At 40.4% G+C, this 21,097-nt stretch overlaps 1 protein-coding gene across 9 annotated transcripts in view; it reads right to left on the bottom strand.

The window, feature by feature from the left end:
- The window catches only part of RTTN (rotatin), a 155,446-nt gene extending 138,650 nt beyond the window's left edge, over window positions 1-16,796 (bottom strand). For all 9 annotated transcript variants that reach the window (XR_007772439.1, XR_007772438.1, XR_007772440.1 and 6 more), the window contains exons 1-9: window positions 16,663-16,796; window positions 14,779-14,966; window positions 13,858-14,056; window positions 12,456-12,545; window positions 10,668-10,758; window positions 7,385-7,499; window positions 6,717-6,867; window positions 5,060-5,225; window positions 1,437-1,618 (exon numbers count right to left, since the gene is read on the bottom strand). Coding sequence is in view for 6 of the 9 variants with exons in the window: in XM_050938794.1 (XP_050794751.1) it covers window positions 1,437-1,618; window positions 5,060-5,225; window positions 6,717-6,867; window positions 7,385-7,499; window positions 10,668-10,758; window positions 12,456-12,545; window positions 13,858-14,056; window positions 14,779-14,966; window positions 16,663-16,693 (1,213 nt within the window). In the remaining 3 variants the exon portion in view is untranslated. The remainder of the gene's footprint in view (window positions 1-1,436; window positions 1,619-5,059; window positions 5,226-6,716; window positions 6,868-7,384; window positions 7,500-10,667; window positions 10,759-12,455; window positions 12,546-13,857; window positions 14,057-14,778; window positions 14,967-16,662) is intronic.
- Window positions 16,797-21,097: the final 4,301 nt, after the last annotated feature.

Below are 21,097 nucleotides of genomic sequence, written 5' to 3'. Positions count from 1 at the left end.
CTCAAATGAAAGGCCGCATGCAAAAACCAAAGACTAGCTTGAAATGTATCTGTTCTGTATAAATTAAATAGTCTTACATGTCACACTATATAATCATAATCCATTCTGGCATTAAAGTCTATGAGTGAAACCCTGGCCCGTTTGAACTCAAGGGGAATTTTGCCATTGCCTTCAATGGTGCCAGAATTTAACACTATGAATCTATGAAAATGCAGACTTCTTCTGCTGTTCTGGCAGATAATAGAAAATATAAAATATATCCTAAATAAATTTAGATAAATTGCCCATTAAAATACTTTTCCTGATAAAGTTATCTGGATATTCCATTTACCAAAACAAAACCTATAACACATGTCAAAAGTGACCTGGATTTTTCAACTGACTAACTAATACAACTGACAGGCTATTCTTACAGGAAAGGCACCCCCCTTCCTTTCTGCAACTCATCTGATAACCACTTTCTTTTAGTAAAGTCATTAATGAAATGCAAGAAGACAAGGCCGGCTCTGAATTTTCTGCCGCCCCAAGTAAAAAATAAAATAAAATAAAATAAAAAGGACCACGAGGCAAAGCAAATGGACCCTAAGGTTCTAGGTCTATCAAAAAAGAAAAGGCCTGAACAATATAGAAAACAATCTAAATGTTTTTCCCATGAATATTTTCTTACATGGACAAGGTCAAGAAACATTTTGGGTACACCAGGGCTGCATGACAGGAAGCTACAGAGCTAGCCCCAGAGATGACATACCTGCTCTAGTTAGAGAGAGATCTTTTTCTTCATAGTTATTATATAGAAATAATTTTTCATTAAAATGAATTTTTATTTTAAAAATGTGAATTGCATAAGCTTATGGAGGGTGAATATAGCTTGTAAAGGATACTAGTAAAGAGAAAAAGAGCTGCATGTTCATGGGGATTTAGTTGGGGATTGGTCCTGCTTTGAGCAGGGGGTTGGACTAGATAATCTCCTGAGGTCCCTTCGAATCCTGATATTCTACGATTCTATGCTGGTGGCAGAAGAAAAACAAGGTTTAGTTGAGAGAGGGTTTCTTTCCTGCTTGTCAGTCCACATACCCTTGTCCCACTTTACTTTGTCTCAGCCAAACTCACTATTTCTTCTCCCTTTCAAACATACTACATTCCTCTGTCTCCTTCCCCATGCATTCAATCTCTTCCTGTCACCTTTTTCTAGGGCAAAACAGAGCCAGAGATCTATTAGCTGATCCAACTTTACAGGGCCTGACCAAATACCCCACAACAAAATAACCACAATAATGTGATTAATGTGCTTAAGAATGGCTGCTTTAAAAAAAATAATAATTCTTTACAAAGCACCCATTTTGAAAATATTATGGGAGTCTCCTACTCGGATGGGATACAAAATGAGGGAAAAGAAGTATTCCTGCACACATAAAAACCATCTAATATCCATTCACCTGTTCTTAGAAGAGGTACAGCGTATTCCAGGATGGACACACAGAACTGAGGAAGGCTGAGCTGTTGGAACTGTAACTCTAAAGTATCCTCACTTTCCAGGTCTGGCAAGTCAATGTGCCCTACATCCAGCGGTGACTGTAGATTTATTCTGGAGTTTGCATTAGCTTGAGTACTGCTTCCACTACAAAGCAAATACAGTATAGGAATTAAACACTGTCAAACAAGACAAACTTAAATAGTCTTTTAAAAAAAGAGTGACCTGAAGATGTAAAAAATAGGACTGTAACGTTTTTTTCATTTCTTTATGATTTATAAAGGCAGTCTAGCTTTTACTCCCACAAAAAAAAAAGGGGGTGGGGGACGACAACATTTTTTTCCTTAGAAATATACAGTATGTTAAATCTGATGTTGCCTGTTTTAGTAGAGATCTTCAAAGATGGACCTAGAACTGTGGATCAGGAATGAATGGAGTGTTGAATCTTTGACAAAAAAAGAGCTTTTCCTTCTGTGTTAGATGTTTGTACTAAAACTAAGGGCAGGTCTACACTAAGGGGTTAAGTTGACCTAAGTTACGCAACTCCAGCTACGTGAATAACGTAGCTAGAATCGACATACGTTAGGTTAACTCATTGCGATGTCTACACTGGGTTGGGTCGATGGGAGAAACTCTCCCATCGACTTACCTTATGCTTCTCATTCCTGTGAAGTACTGGAGTCGACAGGAAAGCGATCGGTGGTTGATTTAGCAGGTCTTAACTAGACCAGCTAAATCAACTCTCGGTGGCTCGATCACCACAGCATCGATCCATGGTAATTGGAGACAAGTGCTACGTAATAACAAAATAACCCAAAGTGGAGTGGTCTGAATTAAAGTCTCATTCAATAAATAAATTCTTGGTATCATCTATGTCATTTCCCTGCTACCTCTCTGGCTGCCCATAGAATCTTCCAGGAAAGAACAGTCCCCAAAAGACCTGATTTTCTAATGTAAAAAACAAGTGGAACATAAAATCCTTTACAGGCCTTTTTTATACATTAAAGTGGATAAATATTTCCTAAATTCTCCCATCCTCTTCAAAAGACATCTTCAATACAATCAAGCATATGCATCAACAGTACATTTTGATTTTTATCCTTTTCCAGCTACCTTTAAAGGTTCCTAGATTCACTGGATGTGTTGAACTGAAGATAGCTCAAAGACATAAGGTTTTTCTTATAGTTGTTTTCATCTCTGCAAGTCATTATTTTGACTAAATATTTGAAAGGCTTTATAAAGCAATTCAACATACAATAGCTTTATTCATTTTCCCTTATGAAGAATTTGAAGAAAGCAATCTCTGGTACGGCTGCATTTTGTTATATTGTCTTTAAATGGATCCCTCTTTCCAATGCACTTTGAAAGGATAGCAGCGTATTTCTATAGATCCTTTGAACTTAAGAGTTGAAGGAGAATAAAAAGACGATACAGCAATGTAAACAAAAATACAGATGAATCAACAATGGATGGCTCTGATTGTAATACGTATGATTATGAGATGAGGAAGAGACCATGCATCAAATCATTAAAAGTAGAAGTATTAAGAAAAGGGAAAAGGATAGGTTTCCAAACAGAAGTTAAAACACAGAAAAAGAGATGATAGCAGAGCTTCAGAGATTTTAGGCAAGAAGAAAAAGTGTGATATTTAGAAACAGAAATAGAAAAATAAATCAGATTATGAGAACTTGAACAAGAGTTGGTGGCTAGAAAGGATTCTTGTTCAATAGTATTAGACATAAGGATGAGAATTTTGAACCAACATTTTTCCTCTCCCTTAATTCTTTCATCTCTATTGTTTACTTCATCTCATTCTCTTGCTGAGCTTCAGGTTTTCCATCATGTTGCCTCTGGGTTATTTGTGGTTTTCCCACAAGCCTCATGCAAGAAGCAGCGAGTAGTTGCACTGACTCAGACATAGTCCAAGTTCTTGGCTCCCTTTTGTTCCCTGAGCACTGCATAGGTTACTTTCACTGCAGTATGAGCATATGCGTTAAAACCAGACCCAAAGCTCCATGAATTCCCCACCCTTCTGCATAGGATGACAGCAGTAGCCTAGCAGAGGCTGCTCTCACGTCTGTGCTATTACCTGTCATAGGAACAGCAAGATCAGGAGACGAAGGGAGCACGGGCATGCAGACAGGGTTAAACAGGTCACAATATGGCACTTCATTTGCAACAAGTTATCATTTGTTCTCTACATGTCCTCTCTCTCACTTGCTAAAAGTTCAAATCATCCTATGTTGATTTCCTAGTCAATGAGATAGCCACCCCTGCCATTTCTAGATGGGTTGATCTGTGCTAAGTCTTTCCAGTATTAGACTGTAAACACTTCAGGGCAGAGGGAAGGGTCTTAGTCTATGTGCTGAAAAGCACAGGGTTTATTTATAGTGCTATATAACTGCTTAATAAAAACTCTATGTACTAGATTCAATAACTTTTTTACATAGTAATAATAGCTCTCAAGACAGTTAAAATCATCTGAGCTCCTATATCTATAATGTGAGAACACTTTATTGTATATTGGTTAGATCCACTAACTATTATGACTCAAAAAGGTATCACCATTGAGTAAATAAGAATTCAGTCTTTTTAAATCTTCAAGTAATGACATAATAAAAGGGCATTGATTCTTGCAGAGTGATTACAAATCTTGGACCAAGATGAGTACCACATATACACACTGACCTTTACATTTTAAGAGTCTCCAGTAAATTAGTCATAAAGTTTGAGCTGTGTGGCTAAATCATGCACAATTGAAATTTTATGTGGTCAAGCTTGTATGCCAAAAATCCTTAGAAACTTTTTATGTAAGTGTGTATAATCACAACAAACAGATTAAATTACACTCACTCTTAAGTTTTTTCTATGTTCCCAACTGTTGAAGGGAAACAAAAAATCCCGATCTCAATACTTGTCAAGTAAACAGCAGAAGAAGTGGTTTTCAAATCTCACTGCAAACCAAGTCCACACACAGTGAATTGCTGATTTCTTATCTTAAGCCATTTGAAAGAGTGTCAGGTATTTGTAGTTCACCTGTAAAATACCAGTCTTCTCTCTCAACAGCAGAATGTGAGAGATCAGAAGGATATTACAAATTGTGAATACCATTTTAAATTTAAGTTTCTTTATTTTAAAGACTTTTTCCAGTTAGAATTCTAATTTCAACAATTAGACTTACAGTAGAATCTCAAAGTTATGAACATCTGAGTTACAAACAGACCGGTCAACCACAAACCTCATTTGGAACTGGAAATATGCAATCAGGCAGTAGCAGAGACCAAAAAAAGTAAATACAGTACAGTACTGTGTTAAACGAAAACTACTAAAAATTAAAGGGAAAGCAGCATTTTTCTTCTGCATAGTAATGTTCCAAAGCTGTATTAAGTCTATGCTCAGCTGTAAACTTTGAAAGAAAAAGTTTTGTTCAGAGTTAGAACACTTCAGGAGTTACAAACAATCTTCATTCCTGAGGTGTTCACAATTCTGAGGTTTTACTGTACATGTTTTCCCACAAGCTGGCTAGGAGCAAAATAGGTAATTCTGGTAATAAGCAATAGGATTAACTTAAGCTCCCACTTTGTTCACCTGGAAGATGCTGCATCCCAGTCTTGGCCATCACCTCTGGGACGCTGACCAGTATGTCCAATCACAGATGGTCGAGGGCTACTACTTCCAAGCGATGGATTCTGGGAATGGTGAGGTCCTCTTACTTCTTGGCCATAGGACATAGAAGAATTCTGGGAAGCTGTACCTTATGCAACAAAAGCAGAAAAATAAATTTACCACACACCTCTCAGTCTTACAAACCACTCAGTGAAGTATGAAAAGTCCAAGCGGGGTAACAAATGGCAAAAAATTTTAACACTATTCATTAAAGCAGAGTAAAAAAAATAAGGAGAAAAGTACAGGAGATTGGCACAAAACTACTTTACTCCATATAAAAGCAGCAAAGAATCCTGTGGCACCTTATGGACTAACAGACGTTTTGGAGCATGAGCTTTCGTGGGTGAATACCCACTTCGTCAGATGCGTGTAGTGGAAATTTCCAGGGGCAGGTATATATATGCAAGCAAGCTAGAGATAATGAAGTTAGTTCAATCAGGGAGGCTGAGGCCCTGTTCTAGCAGCCAAACTGCTAGAACAGGGCCTCAGCCTCCCTGATTGAACTAACCTCATTATCTCTAGCTTGCTTGCATATATATACGTGCCCCTGGAAATTTCCACTACACGCATCTGACGAAGTGGATATTCACCCACGAAAGCTCATGCTCCAAAACGTCTGTTAGTCCATAAGGTGCCACAGATTCTTTGCTGCTTTTACAGATCCAGACTAACACGGCTACCCCTCTGATACTTTAGTCCATATGAATCTCAAAAAGTTCAGAGATTCATTGCAGACTAACATTGAAAAAAAAACCAATGTAAACATAATCCTTGGGTCTGTAAAATTCTAATAGAAGTCTCACATGAATATTGTGTGGTAGTTTGGTACTTCTGCTTCAAGTTCTAGAAGTGCAGAGCCCAGTAAAGATTTTTTTTAAGTTATTTAAGACTCAAAGAAGTTTGGGGTCAGCTTTTGGTTAAAGATTTGGGTGCTCTTACTCAAAAAGTAAGTGCTCCATTCGTCATGCAAAAAAAAGTCTGAATCTTGCTATAAGTGCAATATTCAGTTCAGTCTTAACTACAGAATCACAAGCAGCGTTTCTGTAACAACATGCTTGCAATGTTTTATGAACAGCTCTAAAATCTAAGCAGGTAGAGGTAAAGAGATGAAATTTGGCAGAGTAATAGGCCATGGAAGGAGAGGGCGTCCTTCAGTCTTTAGTGAAAGTCAGTCATGATTTTGCTGGGTCATGAGGCTTTGCTTCTAGATCCAGAAGTCCCAGGTTCAAATGCTGCGGTTGATGTTTTAATTTTAAATTTAATTTATTTGAGTTCTCCTCTCCATTTGAGGCTTGTACATTTGGACTCTCAGTAACTAATACACCTAATTTTACAGATGGAGAAGCATAAGAAAGAATTCCAATTAATATTTTTAGAATCCAAAAACATTTATAAAATATTGTTTATTTAACACATGTAGCATGCACAGCCTACATGTATAGAAGAGATTCATCATCACTTTTGAGCATGGCAGCCATCCCAAACTCGCATTGCTACAGGATGGAATTTTCAAACATGCAAAGTATCTTCAGGAAAATCAATTCCACAATCACACACCACAACATTTACATATACACACCTTGGTCAGTGGAGAAAAAGCCTGGATCTCTGTGAAAATTAAGCCTATTTCTTAAGAAGACACATAACTGTTGCAGGCATGACACCGCCTGCAAGGCTAAGCGGTGTTTTCCATCTTTTCCAAAAGCCAACTTTAATAGAGACAGAAGGCTCTAAAAACACAAGGATTAACAGAAATTTGTAAACAGAAATAAAATAACTTCTGAATGAGTGTAAGCAAAATCATACTGAAGGCACAGTTAAAAGTTCTTTGTTCATTGAAGGCAACTTTATTAGACCAAGGAGAAGCATGTACTTCACGCTAGTTTCAAATGAGCCTTTGTCACCATCCTAGAAACAACTTTTATGGGAGATACTTGCCATTCACTTTAACCAGAGTAATATGGGGAAAAAAGCCAATTCACAGTATATATAGATTAGATGTTGTGAACAGCTAAGAAGGAGACTATAAAAAAAAATAAAATGCAGGTTTCCTCTCTTAAGTGTGCCATATAGTAAATTCCCTTTTCTCCTTCCATTTAGCCAAACATTCATTTAAATAGTGCCCACTCTATCTAAATACAGAAGCATCGGCTCCAGATGGATTATCAGGAAAATTTATTTGAGCTCCCACTTTACAAGACTTGTTTTGTAACCCAATGGAAAGGTTTAGCTGATGGCAGTTCTAACCTGAACAATCTTTGGTCTTTGAAGGAAAATCTCAGCAGGGAAATCTTGCATAATAACATCCTGTAGAAGCTCACATGTGCTCCAAATTAAACTGTGGTTATTACTTCTCAAAGAGCTAAAAATCAAGTTGAAATTCAGTTAATGTCAGAAACACTAGAACAGTGGAAGTCAGAGGTAGACATTTCCTTACAAACGTATCAGTGAAATTGAAAGCCTTTTCCAAGTAAAGGTTCCTGGTTGAGTTATTGTTGTGGACAAACAACATAAGAACGGCCACACTGTGTCAGATGAAAGGTCCATCAAGCCATGTATCCTGTCCTCTTACAGTAGCCAATGGCAGGTGCCCCAAAGGGAATGAACAGAGAGGTTATCAAGTGATCCCTGCCCCGTCACCCAATCCCAGCTTCTGGCAAACAGAGGCGAGGGTCACCATTCCTGCCCATCTTGGCTGATAGCCATTGATGGACCTATCTTCTATGAATCTAACTAGCTCCCTTTTGAACCCCGTTATAATACTGACCTTCACAACACCCTCTGGCAAGGAGTTCTACAGGTTGACAGTGCACTGCGTGAAAAAATACTTTCTTGTGTTTGTTTTAAACCTGCTACCTATTAATTTCACTTGGTGGCCATTGGTCTTGTATTATGAGAAGGAGTAAATAACACTTCCTTATTTACTTTCTCTGTACCACCCATAGACCTCTATCATACTCCCCCCTTAGTCGCCTCTTTTCCAAGCTGAAAAGTCCCAGTCTTATTAATCTCTCCTCATACGGAAGCCGTTCTATCCCCATAATCATTTTTGTTGCCCTTTTCTGAACCTTTTCCAATTCCAATAGATCTTTTTTGAGACGAGGTGACCATATCTGCAAGCAGTATTCAAGGTCTGGGTGTACCATGGATTTATATAGAGGCAATATGATATTTTCTGTCTTATTATCTATCCCTTTCTTGATGATTCCCAATATTCTGTTTGCTTTAATGACTGCCGCTGCACATTGAGTGGATGATTTCAGAGAATTATCCACAATGACGCCAAGATCTCTTTCTTGAGTGGTAACAGCTAATTTAGACCGCATCACTGTATATATATAGTTAGGATTATGTTTTCCAATGTGCATTACTTTGCATTTAACCACATTAAATTTCATCTACCATTTTGTTGCCCAGTCACCCAGTTTTGTGAGATCCTTTTGTAGCTCTTCGCTGTCTGCCTGGGACTTAACTATCTTGAGTAGTTTTGTATCATCTGCAAATTTTCCCACCTTACTGTTTACCCCTTTTTCCAGATCATTTATGAATATGTTAAATAGGACTGGGCTCAGTACAGATCCCTGGGGGACACCACTATTTACCTCTCTTCATTCTGAAAACTAATAATTTATTCCTAGCTTTTGTTTCCTATCTTTTAACCAGTTACCAATCCATGAGAGAACCTTCCCTCTTATCCCATGACTACTTATTCTGCTTACGGGCCTTTGGTGAGGAATCTTGTCAAAGGCTTTCTGAAAATCTAAGTACACTATATCCACTGGATACCCCTTGTCCACATGCTTGTTGACCCCCTAAAGAATTCTAGTAAATTGGTGAGGCATGATTTCCCTTTACAAAAATCATGTTGACTTTTTCCCAACAAATTATTTTCATCTATGTGTCTGACAATTTTGTTCTTTATGATAGTTTCAATCAATTTGCCCTGAAGTGAGGTACTGAAGGTACTGAAGTGAGGCTTACTGGCCTATAAATTGCCAGGGTCACCTCTGGAGCCCTTTTTAAAAACTGGTGTCACATTAGCTATCCTCTAGTCATTTAGTACAGAAGCTGATTTAAATGATAGGTTACAAATGATAGTTAGTAGTCCTGCAATTTCACATTTCAGTTCCTTCAGAACTCTTGGGTGAATAACATCAGGTCCTGAAGACATATTACTGTTTAGTTTATCAATTTGTTCTGAAATCTCCTCTAATGACACCTCAGTTTGGGACAGTTCCTCATATCTGTCACCTAAAAGAATGGATCAGGTTTGGAAATCTCCCTCACATCCTTAACAGTGAAGATCAATACAAGCAAAATGTTACACCCAAACTCAATTCCATTTGGATCACACCAAGTTTCAACCTAGATTTCTCAAGGAGAAGCTACTTCCTTAACCCCTTTGGAATTTTAAATAGAGATAAGAAAATCAGAAATTCCCTGTGAACTTAGTCATTCGCTATGGTAAACAACACATTGACTCATGTCATCAGTAACAAAATTCTACCACTACCCAAATTAGCAAAATGAAGAATTTCAGTCAGAGGTAAGAATTTACATAAAGGAAGCCAATTTAGAACAAATGGCATTTACTCTAGCTTTACTGTTGTCCTTCTAAAAAAAAGTTCTTTTCTCCACTAATTTCCCTTTTTCAAGTCCTTCTCCTTTCCTTTTTCAATTTTCTTTCACTCCACCCTCTCTTCCCCACTGTGCCTCTTCTTTCATTACAAATAGTTTTTAAATACTCAAGCCGAAGTAGCAACCTTGTCCTTTTTATGAACCAGAGATCTGTCAGATTTAAAGGGAAAATTAAAAGCATTAAATAGATTTTCCAGATTTTACAATTTATCACACAGGAAAAGTAGACAAATCTGTTTCTTCTGCAAACAGTGATAAGAATCAGTTGGAGATGGAATAGGTCTGTTAAGTAATCTAGTCCATCTTCCTCCATTTTCCTCTGTACTAGACATACGCTATCTTCTGTTTTGCCTATTCTTAAGTGATTCAAGCAACAGAAGTTTTTACCACAACATTTTAAAGGCTTTTATAGTCTAAAATTCCACCATTATAAAATGATCTAGTTTTCAACAAGGGAGTAACATCAAGGTTTAAAGCCTTTTACACCAGGAAGGAGGAGTGTTTGGCTCAAGGAACTGGAATTGAGATAAAATAGCTACAGCTGTCTGGATTCATATCTATGTTAGTTACTAATAATGATTTGGGGGCCCTTGGAAAGTAAGTTCATGATCTCATTCCAGTTAGTACCAACAATTTGTCCACATCCCAAAACCCACCAAATTGGCATTGTTGGCTGACCCAAGCAATTTATGCTAAAGACAAAGGTACAGGACAAAGTTAAGACACTGCAGTGGGTAGCGTGACTGCTACCAGTCTTCAGAATAGCTTTCATAATCACTCGACTCATTTAAAAAATATTCCCAACAGGAGTAGTTAGTGCTGAAAAACAAAATTTGAGTGGTTGAAATCCAATGAAGTAAAAAATAGAAACTATAAATCTTCATTACTGTACCTTTCATTTGATGAAAGAACATGTCTATCTGTTGTGGTCAGTGTTAACCAAGGAAATGTGGAAAACTTCAAACACTTCACTGTCTGATTTACTGTTAAAAATAGCAAAAGTATTTTAAAAAGCATATTCCAAAAATGTTAATGTACTTCTTTAGGAGAGTCAATATTTGTAGCATGTGTACAGTGAATTTTTAGTTATAAAACCTGATTGAACTAAATCTATTTGAAGAGCTGCCAATGCATTGAGTTTTCAGCAGAGTAATCAGAGAATGAACAAGTTGCAGTAACTCATTGATATTACATAAAAAGATTCAGTAAGGAGACGTAGCAGCAATATTTCCCCTACCTTAAATGCATCAATCTGTAATCTTTTTCTGTTCTGCTGCAAAAACACACTTTCCCAAAATTTGAACTTAAAGAATTCTATTTCCAATTTCTATACCTAACTGTAATTTGTGTAATTTCTGCACTTTTTGTGACAATATCTTGTTAAATTAACCTTTTAATTAAAAATTGCATTTAAGTAATTTTGTATTCCTAATGATAGCCAATATGTTGCTGAAAAGTGAATTGGTGAAAGAAGTATGGTAACACCAATGTCAACTTGTAAAACCCAGTTTTCATCTTGTCACTCTACTGATAAGAACACAATTAAAAGAATATTAAACATTATGGATTGCTTTCCAGCATGCTACTCTGATTCACTGGATATAGAGCAGTGTTGGGCAACCTGCGTCCCATCAGGATAATCTGATTGCAGGCTGCAAGACATTTTGCTGATGTTGACTGTCTGCAGGCATGGCCCCCAGTGGTGAGAAAATTCAGGCAGGGAAATGTGAGCAGGCTTTGAGTTTTTTGGGGGAAGCCGGGGGGGGGGGGGGAGAGGGGGATGTCTCTGGATCTGTACATCTTTTATGGTTTCTCAAGTAAAGAATGACTTGTTTAGAAACATTTGCAAAAAGACTTTGGGTCTGCGTCCCTCAACTATCACATGTCCATGTCCCTGAAAAGGTGAACTATAAATTCACAAGGTGGAACTCTGGAAAAGGGTGTGCATGAACTACTGAGGCATCTGGGGCTAGGAGTCACTGGCAATGGGGCCCCAGGGCCCCATTTCCTTAAAGGGGTAACAGACAGAGACCATGGACAGGAAATATACCAAAGAAGCCAAGGGAACAGACAGTTCTGAAGCCTACTCAGACCACAAGAAGCTTAAGAGCACACATGTCCAGCTATGAGATCCAAATACAGCAATAAGGCGATTGTCCAGTCAGGGGAAGTTTGACCAGGGCCATGTGTGACAGAGGTACTTCTGCTATGTTTGTGCTATAGTTATCTCAGTAATACTAGATAAATAAAAAAGCATTAGTGCCATTTACTATTTAGATACAGGATAATGTTTTCAAAAGCACCTAGGTCCCATTCTCAAAAAAGACTTAGGCATATAAGAGTTTATATTTCATTGCAAGTTAATGGTATTTAGGCGCCTAATTCTCTAAGTCACTTTTTCCAGTGGGACTTAGGTGCTTTAAATTTTAAAATATTAAAAAAAAATTAAAAATGTTCTAAATGTCTACTTTTAATTGTTACTCCACTAGAATTACTAGATGAAAACTAGGTTTATCATCTCTACCACTAACGTTTCTATGAGGCCAGTATTCACAAAATGGCAGCAAGAAGCACAAGGCATAACAATGCCAGTTGTAATTTAAAAGATATTGGAAATTTCATTTTCCACAGAATCCTCTATTGAATATATGTATATGACAGAATTATTTCAATTGCATACCAACTGATCTTTTGGGAGGGATTTCCATCTGTTGCAAATTACTTCTGCCTTGGTGAAAATATCCAGTGAATATTTCTTCTTGGTGTAAAACTAAATCAAACAAAACATGGCAGTAAATTTTAAAAAAAAGCATGTTTTCATTGTATACAAATACAATATTTTTCTGTATTTTGTGGTTGAATTGTTTACTACTTTATCCCTAAATTATAAATCTTATCTATCAGAAAAATGGAGTTAAAAGTCCTTTCAGATATTACACTTTGCCCGAGTCCTCTCAATTTGTAATTTTGCAGTTACATTCTCCAATTTTTAAGCAGTTTCTCTGTCTCCTTCTTGTGTCCTACATAATCAGGGGAACTGACTATATACAAAGTGCTACCAAATGAACAAAGTAAACAAAACTGAAAGATAGAGAAAATGTTTTCCTTTAATCTGAAGTATTATTTTTGTAACAAAGCAGGTAAAGTTTTCAAAGAGAATAATAGTTTAGAGATACATAGTCAACCTTAAAGTAAGTGGCAGGTCAGCTCAGTAGTTTACTGGGCTTTTGGCTACATATAAATAATAAAAAAAACATGAAATACACACGCACCCGTATTATTCTAATATCCCCTTGGAACATCAGTAGCAATATGGATTCTCAAAAGTAAGCTTCAGAAAACCAATTTAGGAATCTCATTTGGTCTAACGACATCCATGATGTTAGCCTGATTTTTAAATTTTCCCTACAATAAAAAAGGCTAACTATTTATAGAAGAGACAATTATGGCTTCTGATTTAAAGAATTTAGTAAAACCAGCACATGCTTCTCACATAAAGTTTACACTGGAACTAGAAGTTACTGTAAGGTAGTAGCATTGTGATATTTAGGGCAGACAGAGGAGAGGGACTGTAGCTTAGTAGCTGTGAGGGGCTCACCACATTTCATACACACAATCAAAACTGGAGAAGGAAAAATCTGCCTGAACTGTCAAAAAAGAACCAATAAAATCAGCTGGGTTCTCTAACACTAGTTAATGGCCTAACCTTGATTCCTCACAGAGGCCCAGTAAACAAGTTCTGCACAGAGAAATTGTGCAAGAGTCAGAAAGGCTGCAAGAGCCCAAAAAAAAAGAATTGTTCCACTCTCATACATTGCAACCTCAAAGCTAGAATAGCTGCTGACACTACCTTTACCCACACACAAGGGGGTTAGGCCAGTGAGCAACATAAATGATACATCACCATCATCCTTTCCCACAAACATCAAGAGACTAGATAAGGAGCCCCACAAAACAAAACTGTGTAGTGCCTTCTCCCAAAGAGACTTGTGCTCAGAGAACATGAAGGGAAAGCAAACAGGGTGGAAACTAGGTTATTTTTAAAATACCAAGCAAGTAAACTTTTCAAAAATATAAATTACCTGGTTTGTCTTCTGATGGTAAGGGCTGTCCTTGGTAAGACACTGCTGGATAATTGGCAGGAATTTCTGAAGGAAGTAGGAAGAGACCATCTAGGATCCCATCAATTACAGTCTGCAGATGTGGATCCATATGATGACGAAGTTGAGAAAAGAATTCCACTGCACCAATCCCAACCAATTGCCGGACAGCAGACGGATGCTAGATCAGAAAGAGGACAATCAGTTAAGACATGCTGGCAATTTCTTAAAGTTTCTATACTACATCAAAAAGACAGAGCTATCAAACTTAAATTCAGCTTTTTGTTATCTTACAGAAAATTAAAGTTTTTCAACTCAATATCAAATGTTTTTCCACATTGTTGTATGGTGATTAGTGCAGGGTGGGAGTCAGGGGATCCTATTCCATGCCCATCTCTGCCAATGACTAGCTGTAACACTTAAGGCAAGCCATTAAACTCTTTACATTCATCCAAACCAGGCAATTATCCCCCTATTTTTCAACAATAATGCTTCTATGCAGATATTACCAGTGCTGGAAACTTTACCATAAATGGAGGAAAGGCATTTTCATCACTGTTTTCTCTAACCCTGTTCTAAGCAAATCCCTGCTCTCCTTTTTTCTGATTATTTCAGTCTACGTGGCAAAAGTGGAGACTGGTCCCTGTATTGGGAATCAAGTGACCAGCGTTATTTTTCCAGCTCTCCCACTGACCTGCCATGTCATCTTGCACATGTTATTTCACTTGTGTGTCTGTTTCCTCATCTATATAATGGTTTTAATGATACTTATCCTCATTTATAAATTCATCTCAGTTAGTTGCAAAGCACTCATAAAAAAAAAGAGCACTGTGTAGTGTGTGAGTAAATTCCATTTATGTCTAATATTGTAAATGCATACTCTTTAAGAACAAAATGTCATACCTTTACCAAGTTGTTCACCAAATTTAGTATCTCCTCTTTCATCGGTACTATAGGAAAATTGAACCATTCCAGCAAATGGAGAAAAAGCAACTGTTCTTGGACAAGATCAGCATATGAAATCAAATTATGATCTAATTTACACAATATACTCTTGAGAGCTCGTTCTCTTATCTCTGCAAGTTGATGACCTGTGCAAAAAAAAGAAGAGGATAGTGATGGAGTTTTAAGGAATTAAAGTGGTCCAGAAACATATCTACAATACCATCCCAATTCTTAGTTTTGTTTGGTGTCTCAGCAGGGACATCTAAGATTTAGGAAACCTTGTGTTGCTGCTTGTCACAGGGACAAATGGTACGTCTTTCTCCATCCCTAAGTCAACAGCGCATCTTCTAACGTTCTAAATTCACTTTTAAATAAAAGGCTGTATTCATAAACCTGATCTAATTTGGTTCTACTGTGTTCAGAGAAAAAGGACGTTGTGTACATTCTTTATAAATAAACAGCACTGCATTAAAAAATAAAACAAAAAAAACACTTGACTGCCATAATCAACTTCGCCTCCTTAAGAGGGAGTGGGGAGGGGAGGAGATGGGCAGTGGAGAAGGGGCATGGGATAGGGAAGAGAAGGGGATGGGGGACAGAATTACTTACTCTTATTTCCCCTTCTGAGCCCAGGGGGTTAGCCCCCTATTTGGAGTTGTTTCTCTTAAAGAGAACAACAAACAACAACAAACAGAGAACAACAATAAGCTTGTCATAAACAGATAGTTAAGGGCTAATGTCTCTTTTACCTGTAAAGGGTTAAGAAGCTCAGTAAACCTGGCTGACACCTGACCAGAGGACCAATGGGGGGACAAGATACTTTCGAATCTTGATGGAGGGAAGTCGTTTGTTTGTGCTCTTTGTTTTGGGGGGCTGTTTTCTCTTGAGACTAAGAGGGACCAGATGTTCAAACCAGGCTCTCCAAATCTTTCTGAATCAGTCTCTCATGTTTCAAACTTGTAAGCAACAGCCAAGCAAGGCGTGTTAGTCTTATTTTTGTTTTCTCAACTTGTAAATGTTCCTTTTTGCTGAGAGGATTTTACCTCTGTTTGCCGTAACTTTGAACCTATGGCTAGCGGGGGTTCCTCTAGTCTATATGAATCTGATGATCCTGTAAAGTATTTTCCATCCTAATTTTACAGAGATGATTTTTACCTTTCTTTCTTTAATTAAAAGCTTTCTTTGTAAGAACCTGATTGATTTTTCCTTGTTTTAAGATCCAGCGGGATTGGATCTGGACTCACCAGGAATTGGTGGGGGAAAGGAGGGAGGATGGTTAAATTCTCCTTGTGTTAAGATCCAAGCGGTTGGATCAGTGTTTACCAGGAACTTGGTGAAAAAGCCTCTCAAGGCTGCCCAGGGAGGGGAAGGTTTTGGGGGGGAGAGGAAGTGTTCCAGACACTGAAATTTCTGGATAGTGGCAGTGATACCAGATCTAAGCTGGTAATTAAGCTTAGAAGTGTCCATGCAGGTCCCCACATCTGTACCCTAAAGTTCAGAGTGAGGGAGGAACCTTGACAAGCTATATTCATTCCCACCACCATGAAAGAAACCAAGTTTAGCAAAATACCAGCCTAAAACATGCACAGGGATGGCAGGAAGACCTGACGCGCACTTCGTGCCTGACACGGGTGCCTTGCATTGAGCACTGGGGATAAATAACGCGCGCGGAGCTGCACGCGGGGCTATGCCGGTGTCATGCACAAACCCACTGTACACGCGTGTGCACGCACACACACACCCGCACCTATCAAACAGTCAGGAACCACTCTCGCCCCCCAGCACAGACCTAGCTCAGCCCCCGCAGCCCCACATGCCCACGGCCGTTCCCGGGACCGTTACCGAGTTTCCTGATGAGCGGGGCCAGCTCCATCCTCCCGGCGCTGCGCTTCCCGCCGGGAATCCAACCGCCGCGTCCCGCAGTGAATCCGCTCCGCCTTGACCGGCACGGAGCAAGCGGAGACAGACCGTTGCTGGGGGTGGGCGCAGCAAGCTTCCTGGGAGGTGTAGTTCACTCCCGCAAAGGACCCTGGGAGATGCAGTTCTTCCACCGCTCTTCCCGGAGCGGCCTGCAATTCCCATGATGCCGCGCGCCTGGAACGGGGCAGCAGGAGGCGCGGGCTGGTACCACGGGCTCCCCCAGGGAAGAGCCCCGAGCTGGGGATTAGCGAGGATGGGGCAGGCTGCAAAGGGCCCCAACCGTGCAGGGAAACCCACATGGTGCCCACAGCCGTTGGGACTCCTCACGGGCGCTGGGCTTCATGGAGCTTGCTGCGGGACATGAAGTCCCCCCCAGCGAGTTGTTATATCCTTGGGGGCAGCCGGTTTAGGAAATAATCACTTGAGAGCCGACAGCTAACAAAACTACCATTTATTTACGAACACAGAGCTCGCCTAACCGGCCGAAGCTGGCTGGGCTATCCCCTAATAATCTAACTCAGGTGCCATAGGAACAAAAATCATGTCAACCAAATACACAACATATTCCGCCCCCCCCAAATCAGAACATCCCCTAAATAAAACACACACTAGACTAGAGAAGGAGGGTAGACTGCCTCCATTCCCGGCTAAACCCTGGGGATTATTTTGCCCCATAACCATGGGTTCGCCCTAGCTAAAGATCCAGCCGATGAGGAGGCCTTCTGTCTCTGGGTGGATTACGGCGAACTTCTGGTGTTGTTGCACCCGAAAGTACCATGGGCTCAGGGTCCGCAGCACGAACAGGTGAGGAGGTGGTATCAACTCGTGCTGGGCAAAGGGGTATCTCAGCTGCCGGCAGTAACTGAAGAGAACAGTCAGGAACCGGTGATTCGTGATTCAGTGTCTCACCAGAAGAGGTGAAGTCAGACCACTCAACTGCAGATGTGTCCTGAGGACTGGCATGACCTGGCAACAGCTGATCTACATGTCGCCGCCAGGTAAGATTCTCTGCAGTCCAGACTGTGTAGGAAACAGGTCCTGTTTGAGTGATGATTGTGGCAAGGACCCATTTAGCTCTGGAAGTATAATTCCGAGCCAAAACTGGCTGTCCCGGTCTAAAGGTTCGGTCTTTTGCTTTGGGTGCCCGTCTGATGATTTGATATTGCTGCTGATGTTGCACAATTTGTCGGGGTTCGGAAGGTTTCACCAGATCAAAGCAAGTGCGCAGCTGTCGTCCCATCATTAGAAAGGCCGGGGATGCCTGTGTCGTAGCATGAGGTGTGTTTCTGTAGGAAAGTAAGAAGGTATCCAGACGCTTTTGAATGGAGTATTGTCCCTTTGCTGATTTCAAAGCGTGTTTCATTGTCTGCACAAATCTTTAAGCTAATCCGTTGGTGGATGGATGATATGGTGCTGACGTGATGTGGTGTATCCCATTTGCCTTCTTAAAATTTTGAAACTCCTGAGAGACGAACTGCAGTCCGTTGTCACTCACAAGTTGTTCTGGCAGACCGAAACGACTAAAGAGTCCCCGTAGTTTTTGGATAGTACTCTCTGCAGTAGTGGACTGCATTATAGAGACTTCTGGCCATTTAGAATGGGCATCTACTGCCATCAAGAACATGCTTCCTTCAAGGGGGCCAGCGAAGTCAATGTGAATACATTGCCACAGGTTTTCAGGCCAGTCCCATGGGTGTAGGGGTGCCCACTGGGGTGCATTCCTCACACCCTGACATGACATACAAGCTTTTGCCTTCTCTTCAATAGCACTGTCCAATCCAGGCCACCAAAAATAGCTTCGTGCAATTTCCTTCATGCGCACTATTCCACAGTGACCGGAATGTAGCTGTTCTAACATCTGTGATCTCAGTGGTGGTGGAATAGTGACACGTCTCCCCCACAACAAACAACCAGATTGGACTGATAACTCCGTCCTCCTGGACATGTAGGTAACAAGGTCGGGTGAGACCAGAGAGGTTTGTCGAGATTTTGCATGCATCACCAGGTCCATAACTTGGGACAATACTGGGTCAACGCGAGTTGCCTTCTTTATCTGAGTAGCAGTGGTGGGTGTATTCTCTACCTGTTCAAAGTAGAAGATTTCCTTTTGGGCACTATCTTGATGTTTGACCGGCAAAGGCAACCTTGAGAGGCCATCTGCAATGCCGTGCAGAGTGGATTTCCGATACTTGATTTCATATGTGTGTGCTGAAAGTAACAATGCCCAACGTTGCATACGACTAGCAGCTAATGGGGGAATGCCTGTGTAGGGTCCAAAAATTGACGTCTGAGGTCGATGGTCTGTGAGAAGAGTAAACTTTCTCCCAAACAGGTACTGATGAAACTTCCGAATTCCAAAAACAATTCCTTTTGCCTCACATTCGATTTGGGCGTAGTTAGTTTCTGCTTTGCTTAGAGTGCGTGAAGCAAAATCAATAGGTCTCTCTTCTCTCGAAGGCATAATGTGTGACACGACTGCTCCCACTTCATAATGGGAGGCATCGCAGGCCAATTTTAGGGGTAAGAATGGATCAAAGTGCGTTAGAACTTCAGAATTTAGCAATGCATCCTTAGCTTTGTTAAATGCAACATCACAGGCTTCAGTCCACTTCCAGGCCTTGTTCTGCCCCAGGAGCTCATGAAGTGGTTTTAGCAGCATGGCTAACTGTGAGATGAACTTTCCATAATAGTTCAGTAGTCCTAGAAACGAGTGCAGATGGCTTACATTTCGAGGTGGGGGAGCCTCCACAATAGCTTTAACTTTTGCAGGGGCCTTATGAAGACCTGCAAAATCAATGAGGTGTCCCAAATATTCAACAGAGGGCTTGAAGAATTCACACTTGTCTTCACGAACTCGTTGGCCATACTCTTCCAGTCTTTGTAGGGTAGCCTCTAAATTCTTTAAGTGATCCTCTTCATTCCTTCCAGTGACCAGGATATTATCCAGATAGCACTGAACTCTTGACAAGCCACACAAGATCTGGTCCATAGCCCTCTGGAACAGGGAAGCCCCTTATGAGTCACAACAGTCAACAGCTCTTGGGACTTTTCATCGACGTGCATCTTTAAATATGCTTGACTCAGATCAATCTTACTGAACTGTTGTCCCCCAGCCAGGCTTGCAAAGAGGTCATCAATGTGGGGAAGCGGGTATTCCTCTGCACACAACACTGGGTTGACAATGACTTTAAAATCTCCGCAGATCAGGAGAGAGCCATCTTTCTTCACTATTGGAACGATAGGAGTGGCCCATGAGCTATGGGTAACTGGTATTAGGACTCCATTGGTGACCAGGCGCTCCAGGTCTGCTTCAACTTTTGACCTGATGGCATATGACACAGTTCGGGCTTTCAGATATTTTGGTGGACTGTCAGGTTTAATGTTCAATGTCACAGTGATTCCCTTCATACTTCCCAAATCATCTCCAAAAACAGTAGCATGTTTCCTTAGTATAGGGGTTAGACTGGTTTCTTCTTTAGTCATCCGGTGCACTTCTGCTCAGTTCAGCTGAATCTTCCCAAGCCAAGACCTACCTGTTAAGGCTGGGTAGTTACCTCTCACCACAAACAGTGGCCATTTAGCAGCCTGTCCATTGAGCTCCACTTTAACATCAATAGTGCCCAACATGAGCACAGCTTCTCCCGTATACGTCTTCAGAACAGTTTTTGTTGCCTTATGCGGAAGATGCTGTAGCTTTTCTTTATACACAGTCTCGGAGACCAGCAAGACGGCTGCACTGGTGTCCAGTTCCATCTGTATAGGTTTGCCATCCAACAGCGGGGTTACCCAGTATTCATGTGAGCCCACCGCCAAAGACAAAACATGCAGTGGCACTTCCTCTTGCAATGAGGTGTCACCTTGATCATCCTGGGTCTGCTCTAGGGTATGCAGGGTTCCTCTTTTTGTCAGTCAGACCACAGGCCTCTTTTTCTTTTGTTTACGGGCACACTCAATGTGTCCCTTTTTGCCACAGTGTCGACACACCAGGTCCTTATGCCAGCATTCTGATACCTGGTGACCTGGCTTACCACAGCGGTAACATTCTTGACTCTGCACAGTTTTGTGGGTAGGTTCTTGTGACACTTTTTGCACCCTAGGGGATGCACCAATGTACTGCACCTCCCTTGTAGCCAGTTCCATGGAGACAGCAATATCAACAGCCTTCTGTAATGTAAGCTGAGCCTCTGTCAGTAGGGGCTTCCGTATAGCTTCACTGTAGAGGCCACACACTAACCTGTCACACAGGGCATCATTTAACATGTCTTTAAATTCACAGTGTTCTGCTAGCTTTTTTTAAATTGCTACAAATTGTACAACTGTTTCATCTTCTTTTTGGTCTCTTTTGTGGAACCGATAT

Source organism: Gopherus flavomarginatus, chromosome 2 (assembly GCF_025201925.1).
Source record: "Gopherus flavomarginatus isolate rGopFla2 chromosome 2, rGopFla2.mat.asm, whole genome shotgun sequence".
NCBI lineage: Eukaryota > Metazoa > Chordata > Testudines > Testudinidae > Gopherus > Gopherus flavomarginatus.
Note: the sequence above shows the minus strand (reverse complement) of the source record. Positions and strands in the feature narration are given on the sequence as shown.